The sequence below is a fragment of the Balearica regulorum genome, chromosome 2 (assembly GCF_011004875.1).
Source record: "Balearica regulorum gibbericeps isolate bBalReg1 chromosome 2, bBalReg1.pri, whole genome shotgun sequence".
Classification (NCBI taxonomy): Eukaryota; Metazoa; Chordata; class Aves; order Gruiformes; family Gruidae; genus Balearica; species Balearica regulorum.
The window spans coordinates 67601890-67616286 of NC_046185.1; the positions used below are offsets into that span (position 1 = coordinate 67601890).

At 43.3% G+C, this 14397-nt stretch overlaps 1 protein-coding gene and 1 long non-coding RNA gene across 2 annotated transcripts in view; one reads left to right on the top strand and one right to left on the bottom strand.

The window, feature by feature from the left end:
* TMEFF1 (transmembrane protein with EGF like and two follistatin like domains 1) overlaps positions 1–14397 on the bottom strand; it is a 134734-nt gene that overhangs the window by 1356 nt on the left and 118981 nt on the right. The window contains exons 6-9 of the mRNA XM_075744634.1: positions 11355–11503; positions 10437–10502; positions 6644–6767; positions 1589–1747 (exon numbers count right to left, since the gene is read on the bottom strand). Coding sequence (XP_075600749.1) covers positions 1589–1747; positions 6644–6767; positions 10437–10502; positions 11355–11503 — 498 coding nt within the window. The remainder of the gene's footprint in view (positions 1–1588; positions 1748–6643; positions 6768–10436; positions 10503–11354; positions 11504–14397) is intronic.
* LOC142600421 (uncharacterized) lies at positions 544–6636 on the top strand. Its single transcript, XR_012833892.1, has 3 exons — positions 544–1342; positions 1721–1930; positions 6369–6636. It is a non-coding gene; the product is annotated as an uncharacterized LOC142600421 (long non-coding RNA).

Sequence of the window (14397 nt, forward strand, 5' to 3'; positions counted from 1 at the left end):
GAGCTGTGCTGGCTGGCGGGATGCTCCGGCTATTTGGCACTGGACTGTCACCTGGGATGTCCGTGGGACCCTGGACCAGTCAGCAGGGAGTTCTGCTTCAACTTGAGACCGAAACAGCAAGGTGCTACATCCTTCAGGCTTGATCTAGCAAAATGCGTGCTATGGTGAACAATTGCATTGGCTTTACTTTATACATACTTCATACTTACAATCCAGTGGATGGTAAGACTGGCTCAACCAGCCTTTAGGAGTGCTGGACCTCCAGGTGCCCTGCTCTTTGCAAGAGCTCCCAAGGCAGAGCCCACCCTGAGACTCTCCGTGGAGTGAAAGGCGATCCCCTTCTTGGGGATGGGCTCACAACTAAGAAAGGATTCACAAAAGCCAGCAATTCTCAGCGGGACGGGACTTATTCAGCCCGTCAGAAAGCAGGCAATGCACGATGGAGAAGTCCTGCTGGGAGACAGCAAGACAGCCTGGCTCTGAGAGACTGTGGGCTGGGCAATGGTGGTCGGAAGCCTGAAAGAGGAGGGCTACTGAAACACAGCCATCCACACCAGTAATTTGGCCAGCAGGGTGTTGGGTAAAAGAGGGGTGACATCGATTGCATGAGCCAAATAACTCTTCTGCACGTGCAGGAGGTGTCAGATATGTGCACTTACACCTGCTACGTTGAACCTTACAAGAGAGATAGGGAAGGAGGCCTATATTGTTCGTTCATAGGGGTGTCACTCTGCATCACTGAGCTTGGGGAGCCATGCACTAACGCAGTAGCAGAAAGTTTTATGGCCTGATGGAAGTGGGGCTGAAAAAGTGAAGAAAGTGAAGGACAAGTCGAGGAGGAAAAGGTGAAGTGTGGCATGGATGCCCAAGTGAAGGACTTAAATGCTTCATGCCCCTATAAGGTAACTAACTAAGTCGTCCTTAACCTAGCCCAGAGCCCTCAGTCCTCATTGAGTTCAAGTCCTTGATGAGTAAAGTGAACCCCTTGTCATCAAAAAGAATCCATGGCTCTCATCTCAGTTTTCATAAAGGACGAGAGCCTGAGACAACCCAGAAACTTGAACTCTGTCCTTGTGCATCTTCACATTTCATAAAAAAGGTTCCCATGCACGTTCGTTTTCAGAAAGCATATATGGTGTGAGGGGTACTTCTCTCTCTGTGTAACACCATTTACAGTGGTACAGCAGGGAACAGCATCTTGTCAACCCCTCTGGTTTCACTGGGTGGGAGCGGGGGAATCATAGCTTCTGTGGGGGATCAGCAGTGCTCGAGTAACTCCAGTGAAGATCTAATACAGTAGCTGACCTTTTGGATGTGTTTCAAGGCTGATCTGTTCTGCCAGGTATTTGGTCTGGAGATGATTGAGAATGGTTACCGGTGGTTTGTAAATTTAAACAAATGTGTGTTTTGGGGGGGGGGGGAAGGCAATAGGATGTTACATAATCCTTCTGCTTCTGTCAGGTAATTTTTATGTGGATATTTTAGGATATATGTTAGAGCACATAAAATTTTGGGGGTGAAATATTTAAATACAGAAAAAGTATATCCACACAATGTGTAATTTTTCACTGTTTTTCTGTTTACCTACCTTGTTATGCACATGACAATTGCAACTATAATGGCAATCTGTACAGCTCCAATTATTGCTGCAATAAGGACATGCGTAAGCTTTTGTCTACTTGGGACAACATAAAGAATACTAAAGTCTGTCTTTTCACAGTGCTGTCCAGTATATCCTGATTCACACCTGAAAAAGAAAAGGAATATTTGATGGAATCTGTAATTTAACAGCAGCCCAGTCATTTTGCAAATGAAATAAGGAGTCCGAGGTAACCCCAGCTGAGAAAGAGCTGGTGAGAAGGCGGAGGTGTGGTAACGCTTGGGTTGGGGAATGGTTTGGATTTCTGTGGCAAGAGAAGAGACATAGCAGGTATGTTCTGCGCTCCTGGGTGAGGTTACTAGTGGCCTTCTCTGAAAACGTGGTGAAGGCCCTGATTTGGCAAAAAAATATGTGGGGTTGTTATTAAATTGGACAATATTTAGGAAGAATAAAGCAACTATGTGAAACAAGCAGACAAGGCTAAATGAAACACGAAGAAGCATACTCGTGAAACACAAAGTGAGCGTGCTCACTCAGCTGCAATGTCAATATGGGAGATGAGTGATAAAGAGGAAGAGAAACCTTGAAAAATGGAGGAAAAGGAAGAACCCTTTTCAAGCTGCAGCCTACAGAAGTGGAATCTTGCAAAACCTATTGGACAAGACCAGCATCAAACCCCCTCCTGCCAACTCAAAGTTTGATGGAGGTCGGGTTAGAAAACCCAATGGCCCACAGCTGTTCAAGTGAGAGCTCATGGAAGAATCCATAAAAATTGGCCAGGGCTGGAGACAGAAGAGAAGAGGCTGCTCTAAATGGTACCTCGCCTGAGCAGAGCAGGAGTCAGCGCAATGAGAAACTCAGCAGAGGCTGCTCCTGATCAGCGACACGTGTTCAGGGAATGCGAGATGTGTAAGTGGTGAAGGTGGCAGTGGAAACATGCTCTGGAGTAATTCATGTCGCAAGGCAAGAGAGGCTGAAGCACAACAAGGAAAGGCAAGAGCCACCCAAGACACCGAGCTGGAGTCTACAGAATCAAAGGCCACCACTTACTTCCCTGAGCAAGTTCCTTGTACAGCTGTCCTTTGATACTGACTGATGTGAAATGCATCATTAAGGGCACCTGAATCATGCAGCTGGCCTCCAGCTTTACAGTGGAAAGCTGGAGAAGAAATACTCTCATGCAGGCAGAGAAACAATCCTTTTTTAAACTGGATCAGATAAGCCTGAATGCAACACAGAATTGGTCTCATACATCCAAAAGCTTAATGCTAGGGTAGGAATTTATTCTGTCTGGAGGAATGAAGTAATTACTCCACAGACCTTCCTACAACTGCTAATGCAACTCCTAATCCCACTTTGCATGCAGGGATCACGGTTGGGGTTTACATGTTCGTAATCTTGTGACTCTACTTTCTTCAGCCATGAGCTGCTGTGTAAGGAGTTTTGATTCAGGCATGAAACAAGTTCCAGTAAGAGCAGAGTTGTTAAAGAAAAGCCCCCATGTACTGTAAGTAAGCTGGGTAACGGCTCGGAAGGGAATCATGAGAAACATGTACTAGTGTACAAGAAGGAAGAGGATGGGGAACATGTTGGTAACCATGCAAAAAGAAACAATAAGGAAGAGGACTCCTTGCTAGTGGAGTGAATTCTTTTTGTTACTTTTTCTTTTCATTAAAGAAGATAACAGTCAAAGTGTGATCAATGTCAGAATTGCTTTAAAGGATATGAGGCAAAACAAAGTGGAGGAGGCACAAGTAATTCAAAGATATTTCCTCAGAAACACTGAAGTGACAGAATATTATTTCTGAGAAATATTGAACAGAGATTCAGGAGTATTGAATTCCTGCAAAGAAGAAGTGCTTGTGTTAAGAACTATATTGGTGGTGGGATGAAGTACTAGACACTAGTTTAAGCTACCTTAAACCGGTAGAACGGATTTTAAAGAATTCTGCTGCATTAATATGCATCTACCTGGACTTGCGCAAAGCATTTGACACTGTCTTGCATTACATCCTTGTCTCTAAATTGGAGAGACATGGATTCGATAGATGGAATTTGACACTGTCCCTCATTACATCCTTGTCTCTAAATTGGAGAGACACGGATTCGATGGATGGACCACTCGGTGGATAAGGAATTGACTGGATGGTCGCACGCAAAGACTTGCGGCCAACGGCTCAATGTCCAAGTGGAGAACGGTGACAAGTGGCGTTCCTCAGGGGTCGGTACTGGGACCGGCCCTGTTCAACATCTTTGTCGGCAACATGGACAGTGGGATTGAGTGCACCCTCAGCAAGTTTGCTGATGACACCAAGCTGTGTGGTGTGGTCGACACGCTGGAGGGAAGGGATGCCATCCAGAGGGACCTTGACAGGCTGGAGAGGTGGGCCTGTGCGAACCGCATGAAGTTCAACAAGGTCAAGTGCAAGGTCCTGCATGTGGGTCAGTGCAATCCCAAGCACGACTACAGGCTGGGCGAGGAATGGATTGAGAGCAGCCCCGAGGAGAAGGACTCGGGGGTGTTGGTGGATAAGCAGCTCAACATTGCCTGGCAGTGTGTGCTTGCAGCCCAGAAAGCCAGCTGTATCCTGGGTTGCATCAAAAGAAGCGTGACCAGCAGGTTGAGGTGATTCTCCCCCTCTACTCCACTCTCGTGAGACCCCACCTGGAGTACTGTGTTCAGCTCCAGGGCCTCCAACATAAGAAGGACATGGACCTGTTGGAGTGAGTCCAGAGGAGGGCCATGAAGTTGATCAAAGGCTGGAGCACCTCTCCTATGAGGACAGGCTGAGAGAGTTGGGGTGGTTCAGCCTGGAGAAGAGAAGGCTCTGGGAAGATCTAATAGCAGCCTTCCAGTACCTAGACGGGGCCTACAGAAAAGCTGGAGAGGGGCTGTTTACAAGGGCATGGAGTGACAGAACAAGGGGTAAGGTGAAGGAGGGTAGATTTAGATGAGATATAAGGAAGAAATTCTTCCCTGTGAGGGTGGTGAGGCACTGGAAGAGGTTGCCCAGAGAAGCTGTGACTGCCCCCTCCCTGGAAGTGTTCCAGGCCAGGTTGGATGGGGCTTTGGGCAACCTGGTCTAGTGGAAGGTGTCCCTGCCTGCAGCAGGGGGGTTGGAACTAGATGGTCTTTAAGGTCCCTTCCAACCCAAACCATTCTATGATTCTATGATTCTATGAAATGAAGACCAAATTAAACAATGTATATGCTAAATGTATATGAGAATGCAAAGCATTTGAGAATAACAATCTGCCCTTAGCATTCATCACTATATTTTCCTTGCCAGAGAAGAATAATTTTTTTCTGTGGTAGAAGTATATGATTACTACAGCGGATTGCTGTCTGATATAAATAATGTGTTTCCTTAATAACTCTGCTCCAGTAGAAAACACACATAAAGTACGAGACCATCAGTATGTAAACAGCCAAGCAAAATCCCAAGGAGATCTGATACTTAGGGTTAAGAACTGACAGTCAGAAATTATTGACTGGAACCACATGAGGTTTGTTGTGCTAGGTCCGATGCTGAGATATTGTTCAGGCTCTTTAAATAAATAATTGAAGGTAGTAATAGTAAATGTAATTATAAAATAGAATTTAAAGGGACAGTACATTAATTAAATTCATCAAAACATTGCCTATCATTAATTATTAGAGTAATAATAAATATTGAAATGATTGAATAGTAATTGAATTGTAAATTAATAAATGACTATATGATTAGCAGAAAAAAATTCTGAGAAACAAAACAAATCCATTCATTCAGCCAGGAATGTTTTCCTTGAAATACCTTTACTATTAATATTTTGAGGACAAATTCATCAGAAATTGTGTTAAACACAGCTCTAGACAAAAAGTGCTGCCTAATGCCCATCAAGATGACACTGGGGATGCACCCAGTTTCCCAAGAGAGGCAAAGCCATGTTGAGCTCTCTTGGTTCTGGCCAAAGAAGAGAGAAAAAACAAAGAAGTCGTATTGGAAAGGTGAAAATAAACAAGAAAGCATCTTGGATGGGAAGAGGAATAACATAAGCTTTCAAATGCTTAAGTTGACAGCCATACTGGCTCTGCCTTTTCAGCTTACTGCACTCTGGTCAGTCTGGAAACCTTAAATCTTGCAGTGGAAAGTGCTGTAAATATCCTTGATCGATAAAGATCAAGGGAGAAAATGTGCTAGTACCTAATGGATTTACAGCTGAAGTTTCCAAAGCAAAGCAAAGAATTATAGCATCTTCAACCACATTAATCTGAAAGTACAAGCCTGCAAGATAAAAGTTCAGGAGCGAAACCTACAAATAAGTAAAGCACTCCATGTTACTAAAGGTGGCCTTTTTCTATAAACAACTTTTTAAATTAAATTTCCTTTTTAAAGAAAAAAAAGAGGCAGAATTTCATTGGTGAAATGTAAAGAAAAACTACCTGTGAGCTAAGGAAATAAAATGGAACATTCAGATTTCCTGGGAAACACTGAGTGGCTTAATACTGAGTGTACCGATCTGATAGATTATACTGTAGACAAAAAATGTGGGCTGAAGAACATTTTGCAATTTTATACTCTCTAGATGAAGCCTATTATTGTGAAAAAGGGCAATAAATGATAAAAATAAGATATTGATACTCTAGAGAGAGTTTATGACAAGAGCAATAAAATGTATAGATAGCATAAGAACAGACTGAGAGGTCAATGGGGAAAGAGCAGTCATTCAGAGAAGCCATGCAAGGCAAAGGCAATTTTTTTCATGTTTGTTTTTTTTTTCCCTCTAGATAGGATTTAGCAGCTGAAAATAAGCAGACAACACCGAGTCCACAGTCTTCAGAGGGATCCAGCTTCTGAAGTACCTGACTGACCCAGTCCCTCCTGCGAGCACTATCTCCCACGCGACTGGAGCAGTTGGGTGCTGCCCTCAGCAAAGGGATACGGCTCCTGTGCCGCCGCTTAGGTAACTGCAAACTGACACGGGCTCTAATTATGTCTAGAGAGCATTTTGATTAAGTTTTACAGCAATTTCAAGCACATTTTGGAGGCATGCAGGACTTACCGGCAGGAAGCCTTCTGAGTGGAATAAATGAATTCACATTTCCCATGTATACAGTAGCCATTGAAGCTTTCTGAACAAGGTATGTGGTTTCCAATGTAAATGTCTTCTCTTTGATCACTGGCATCTTAAAAAGAAATATACATAAACAATTATACATGGCTGTATGATATTTCTAAAAAAGCTCAACCAAGAATAGCGTACTCTTAAAAACTTGCAGTGAATAAAGGAATACAGTATAATAAAGCAAACGCTTAAGGGTGAAGTTTCAGAGACACCTGCAGAGATTTGCCAGGATGTATTGCACTGAAAAAATCCTCAGAAACATCTAAATATGCTTCTTACGTCAGGTTTCTCGAAAGGAGAAAAGTTTTAATGACAGAAACAAGCCAATGCAGGAAGATCAGCAGAAGTTTTGTCAGTGGCGTTGGGGCAGAGAGCTAATTAATACATAGATGCAGAGGGCTCTCTCCCATGACTAAACAGAGGAAAAAAACCTGAAGGGTTATGAAGAAGCTAAACCACATTTTATGACTCTTGGGTAGAAAACAACTCGATAAAGGCCTGATCTGACTGGTACCACCAGTTTTACAGCTGAAATCAAACACTCTACAACAGCAGTTTTCCTCAGATAAACCCTTCCATGGAAAGGGAATGTCAAAATACTGACATAAGCTTAAAATACCCATTCCCTTGGGAAGTGTACTGGGCCTGGCTGGGATGGAGTTGACTTTCTTCACAGCAGCCTGTATGGTGCTGCACTTTAGATTTCTGGCTGAAACAGTGCTGACCACGCACCAGTGTTTTGGCTGTTGCCGAAGGGCGCTTGCACAGCATCAAGGCTTTCTCTGCTTCTCACTCTGCTTGCCCCGCAGTGAGGAGGCCGGTGGTGGGCAAGAGCCTGGGAGAAGGCACAGCCAGGGCAGCTGACCCCAACTGACCAAAGGGGTATTCCCTACCACGTGACATCACAGTCAGCAATAAAAAATGGGGGTTTGGTCTTTCAAAGGTGGCCGTTGCTCAGAGTCCAGCTGGGCATCAGTCTGCTGGTGGGATGTTGTGAGTGATGGCTTTTGCATTGCTTGTGGTTTTTCTCTTATTTTTTCCCTTCACTTCTTAAACTGCCTTTATCTTGACCAATGAGTTTTTCTTGTATTTGCTCTTCTGATTCTCTGCTCCATCCTCCTGCAGGAAAGTGGGGGTCAGCAAGTGCCTGGTGGACGCTTAGTTGCTGGCTGGGTCAGCCCAACACAGGACGGCAATCCCTTTTGCCCCAACATCTTTCATGCTTCTGTCTTGTTACTAAAACTGTCTAAGGCTGCATATATTTTCAACCATTCTTTCCCAAAATTTTTCTGTAAAAATGTCCTAAACACAGAAGTTGGTATTTCATAATGAACTTCTCTAAAGAGCAGGGATCTAAAGATGTGAGTGTAATCGTGGAATTATGTTCATTTCCATGGCAATAGAATATAGCGTCACAAATACAAGATTATAATGAACTGCAGGTGCAAAGCAAGAAGGGACTGTGAAGACAAAAATCTCTTATACAATTGCAGATATTTGAAATAACACCAGCAAGAAAGAGAATGTATTTATACAAGGAAAAAGAAAAAAAGGTATGCTCCTGTTTTAGGTTTTCACTGAACATTTTCTGGAACGTTTTCTAATTGGTTCCAGGAGAAAAAAATCTATTAGAGGCTTGAGATATAAGGAAGTTTGATGGTTCAGGCAATGCTTGAAAGATTTAGATGACTTGATATGAGGGAAAAACATTGCCTACTGACAATATGTCTTATCACTGCCCTGTTGGAAGAGACACGTGGTATGTCTAAGAGGAGAAAAGTGGGGATGGCTCATCCCAAAGCTGTTGCATCCTCCAAGATGTTAATTACTGTTGTATCAAATCCCAATCAAAGGCTACATACAATTATATTAGTCTGTTCAGATAGCTGCGCAATGTCTGTTTTCAGTGTACATACTAATACAGGATGTGAAAGATGTGCCCGCTGAAAAGCGGACAGGTAGCCACGGCCACCCAAGTCAGAGGCAAAACTTGTATTAAGCGAAGAGATGTTGTTAAATGCAGGAGGTGATTCCTAGTGTAAACCAGACCCTTACCCATCTGTCAATGGGAACCCATTTTTAATCTGAGAGGTCTGCTAGACTGCTTCAGAGCTTCAAAGTGAAAGATGTAACTGGTGTAGGAGCCTTGAAAGAGCGATTGGATGTAAGAGTTCAGATACTTCACCAGAAGGAAGAGGCACGCATAAAAACTGAAACCCTGATGCCCCCCTTGGCATGACAAAACCAGCAAGCCAGCTGAATCATGGAAGAGAGACCTTTCTGATGTGACTTTAGGTAGACACTTGCACTGCCAGAGAAGGAGACTCTCACGGCTGTGGTTCTACAGACTAGAAGGCATTACGCATTCAGAAAACAGGGCGTAACAAGAGTAACACATGGGAATTTAAAGCAAAGGCAAACAGATAGAAGTCAGGACTGTTCTCTTACCCTGGAATAAAAAGTCATTCAAAGTAGTTCAGTTCAGGCTCTCATTATCTAAGAAGACCTGGCTACTGCACAAAAAAATTTCAAAACAATTTTTTTGCACAAGGCATACTCCCTCCATGGACATCATTTCCTGAACTTGAGACTGCACAAGCTATAGACATTAATAATAATAATTATATGCAATGTTTTTTCCACTAACTAGATTTCAAGGGCAATTTATATGTAATGGATAAAAGGCTGTAACTTCTTCTGAATAGGAACCAAAAGTGGTGTTTCATTACATCACATAATAAGACATACATTCCATTTGGTGCCTTTTATACCTTCATAATGTAAGTAAAAATTGACACTAAATCATTCCTACTGGTACATTATATGGAGTGAAAATAAGAGAATTTGTGAAAAAAGAAAAATACACAGAGCTTTTTGGCACTGAACGCCTTTTCAAGAAGAACTCAAGGAATGTCAAAAGCCGTGGTGGGATGGCTTTACTCCGGGAGGCCATGGGAGTGCAAAACAAGTGTAATGACAGAAAAAACTTAAGACCAGAGTTAACGGAGAAGACAGCAGTGCTATTACTTGTGAGAGAAGAGGAGGAAAGGTTGAGACCTATGCAGATCTGCTCTTTGCCAATAACTTGAGAAAGACAGAAGGTGTTTTGTCCTGGACAGAAACAATTTGAGCAAGAGCCATGAAATGCAGATGCACATTTGTTCTGATAATGCACCTAACACATACGAGCTACTAACACATGAAACTGAGCAGAAAGTGAAACTCTGCCTTATTTCATTTATACTAAGGCTCGTAGAGGTAATGTTCATATAGGTAAAACATTTTCAACCAATGTGATTCAGCACATATAGTTTACCGAAAACATTTTAAACTAACCTAACAAATACAGAATTTTATTTATTTTTTTTTCCCCAGAAATTATCAGAAAAGATGGGGTCATGGCTGGGCTTGTGTCATTTTATCAGGAATGTCACAGCTTGGTGTCTTACAGGAAAGGCATTTTCTCGGCACTTGGGGGGAATCTAATCCTGTGACCGCTGCACGGGGTGGCGAGCAGCTGGGCATCTTAGAGGAGCAGAGCAGGCAAAACTCACAAATCACACGCATCTTCTTGCCAGCCTTGCAATGTCAGTGCTGTAAGAAAGAAGCTGTTCACAGATCTATCTCGATTACAGAAATCAAAGCTGTAAGGCAGACGAGAAGGGACCTGCAGGCTCTATTTCCTCATCTGGTGAAACCATAACCAAACAGCACAAAGTCAGCACAGTACCTTTCACCTCTGGCCGATACTGCATGCCATCGTCTTTCTTTCCAACGGCATTTGTGTCATCTGTTTCTAGATGATAAATACATGCATAGATAGCCATTAGGAAAGGCTTATTTCTAGACAACTATATGTACGTCACTGAGAAACATCCAAAGAAGTACTTTAATTCCAGTAAATCCGGACACATTCCCACATTGTTTCTCCCATACAACCAGGCTGGTAGCGCACCTGGTCAGTAACCCCAGCGTCCAGACCAACACATGGCACACCTCAAGCTGCAGGGTTTGAACTAAAAATTTTTATGTGGTATGGGCCTAGGTTATTCTGGTGACAGTCTGTTTCAGTTTTGGTACTGTCCAAGTTACGGATCTGGATGGAACTGGCAAAAAGATGACGGAAAGCCGTTATTCCCATGAGCAGGTACCAACTGCAAGACCCCAAAACTGAAGATTCATGTACATGACTAACTACAAGGCAGTAGACAGAGGGTTTCAGTGGACCATTCCAACAGTGGAAAAGGAAATGGATAAATATTTGTGCAATGGGCCCCAGCTGGACTGAACTTGGAAGTACATTGCACAGCCCACAGGAGCAAGAGGGAACGTTCCCCACGCACCGGTATTCCTTTTGCTCTCCTACTTCTTACCACCCCCTCACGTAACACCCATTGAACTATTGCTTAGATTGTCCTAAGAGTTTTTGCTGTCTTACCAGGTAACAGAAGCCAAAGGAAGGTAATGTAAACACAGCACGTACGTATGTGGTGTAAAAATACTTCTGTGTGGGGAAGTCTAAAATACAGGCGAGGAGTTCACTGATAACTGGATCAGTGACTTCTGATCAAAAATGGAAAAGGGAAAGCTGTACCAAGCCCACTTATATCAGACTTTACATTTACCAAACCCACAAAATTAAGCCTACCTGAGCAGTGTCCAAGATGCCTGATGTCGATCTGCTCTTGCCTCAGACATGATGCTTCTCTAACAAAGCAGGGATTGTTATAGGAACTTCCATCAGAAGCACATACAGGATTAAAACTGTATCCACTGCAGTCTATGTTACATACACACCTGTTAATTGAAACATACAGCAAACCAAAATTGACATATAGCAAATAAAAATTAAGTCATGTTGAGTCCTGAGTAAACACTAGCTCATATACTAATACCAGGAGAGAAGACCGTGTTGCATGAGGATGCTGAAGAATTCATTGACATCTCAGGCTTCCGAGCAGAATGGACAAAATTATGAATAGGTGCTTCAGTGTGCTTTTTAATAATGTATTCATGTTTCGTGTTGTTTTACTATGAAATCAATCTCATTGATTAACACTTGAAAATTGATAACACGTTGCTAGGAAGATTTACTACATTAATACAACAATTTATGGTGTCCGTTCTCAAGTGTGAACAAAACCAGATGAATATTTGACTTTTTTGGAGGTGGCAGGATCCCTGAGAGGGAAATAAAAAGAAAAGGACTCCCATTTCTGTTAAGCAGTAAAAGAAGTTTTTCTATTTTGGAGGCTGTACAGAATCAATATGCTTGGTTAACTGTGTCATTTCAGCAAGACATTCATCCATATCTTTGAAAGTTAACAGTGAGTTTATTATGCTGTATTTAAAACAGGATTATGCAATCGGATTTGTTTCATATTGCATCCAATCAACACTTTGGTTGTTTTAGTTAGGCACAGCATTTTTCCATAGAATTTGCAACTAGGGATTGTAAAACAAAAGTGGGAAAAATGGAGACCTAGCCTGCAGCTGGTTCCTAGCCACCCGAATGTAGGATAGCCGAAGACTTAGATAGGGCTATGACTGACCCGTTTTCGGTTAGATAGTTTTGTTTGCCCCAACAAAAAGTCCTGAAATTTTACATGAATGGTACAGGAAAACTTTCCAGCTTTCCAAGCCCCACCCTGTTTATTTTAACCATTATTGTACTTTTTAACTGAACCTCTATTTCTGAATGGAAGTTTCTATGCATGGTTCAGATTGCTCTGTGAGCTCCGCTCCGTCTCTGGACTGGGAAAAGTAAGGAGCATGGCTGCAGGATGGAGGACGTGGTGGGCGCCTGGTCCAGCTCTCCATTGAGCTCCTCCTGACGCCGTGAGAGCAGGAAGAGCCGCTCTGCATCTTCTGAGGAGGTGGCAGTGGGCATGTGGTCCTCTCCTTGCCACAAAGCTCTACACAGGGGGCACGTGGTCAGACTGCCAGGAGCTGCTGCTAGCTTTATCTTAATTCACCCTTGTAAGACACAGGGTGGGGGAAAAAAAAAACCCAAGCTACCAACCTGCCAGGTTTTTTATGTTCTTGCCAGCTGTTCCAGGTACAAATAAATGATTAAATAGACGCATGTGTGCCTCAAGTCAGTAACAAATCTTGCAGCAGAACCTAATTCCATGCTGCACAAACACAGATGGCCAGTGTACCTTTATCTCTCTCTCTCTCTCTTTTACTGATAGTGAAAAACTGCCCCAGTAATGAGTCTCTACACATCTTAGGGACCTACCTCAAAGTACTCATCAAGTCAAATATCAACATGATGAACATACTACAATTTTTCTTACGAGTAATGGTAATGGTTGTAAACCTTAGACCCAGGAAAGGAAGTACTATTTTGTTTACATGCTCCCACATGATTTTAAGCCTAATAAGCCTAATGAGGGGTTTATTAGGATTTATTGTATGCAAATAAAAGACTCACGGCTCAGCAGTTGTGCACATTTATTGACACAAATGAGCAGAGAGTTAGTTCTCATTTGTATGACACTGGCTATGTGCTCGCAGATACCTTCGCTCAGCCTTACCTCTCAGGAATCACCAATACCTGTGTCTGCCCATCCTTGTCATGTTTGAGCACATTCATATATATATAGCTCCAGACAAATTCCTTCTGTATTTCTATGCCCAAACAGCTCTAGTTGTGTCTGTCGACACCATACAAGGTCCGTAGCATCATAATTACTACTGGCTTTTGTCATTCCTGGTGACAAATAAGGTGACTTTTGAAAATAATTTTTTATTTCTCATGATGACATTACAGGCTAGAGTTGAAACTGCATGGAAACTGCTTTCATTTTTGTGCTTCACTGTGTTTAGATTTAACATCTAATGTTAAATGTTTACTTTCTTAGCAACATTGCCAAATGCTTGTTTTGGGGGTAGTTGCGAATTCCTGATCCTGTTTTTCTGATAAACACTCTCAGTCTTAGCTCTAACCATCTCTTCAATGTACAAAAATTTCTTTTTATCGTTTAAAATTTACACCTAAAAGTAGGAAAATGTAAAAAAACCAACCAAAACCCACAACAAACCTACAAGAAGAGCTCTTGTGACACATCCATAAGGGCTGGGGCAGCATGAAGCAGCCAGAGCCCGCTGGCCAGCTGCGACGGGCGTGCAGCTGCTTGGTGTGGTCAGAGCGGGGCAGAGCTGCTCACTGCCAGGCGCGGGAGGGAGTGAAATGCCCACCCGCTGCCAGTCCCGTTACTGGGATTTGCTGGAGGCTCTAAGTGCACCAAATCCCCGACGGGCCCCCGCTGGCACAACAGACCCCGACCAGCTGGCAGACGTACGTGCTTTCCGCCCGTGCGCGTAAGGGATGCAGGCACGCCAAATCTCCAGCGAGATCCTCGCTGGCCAGACAGACCTGGCCAGCCGGTGGGACGCGTGCCTGCTCTCTGATCCATGGGATCTGCCCCTGCTTCCAGGATCAGTGCCATCCTCCTTCCAGGCCCCTTTCTTCCGCCCCAGGGCACTGCCTCTCAGGACATCTCTTCTCTCCAGAGCCCAGTCCCTCTGTTTCCCAGGCCACGCAGCCTATCTGCAGAAGCGCACTGCACGACTGGCTTCCCGGCTGCTGACTCCATCTCATGGCTCTTTATTAACTGGAGGATTCACGACGTGACACTTGTTTAGCCCAGGCATTACCCAAAACTTACCCAGGAGGAGAAAGAGTA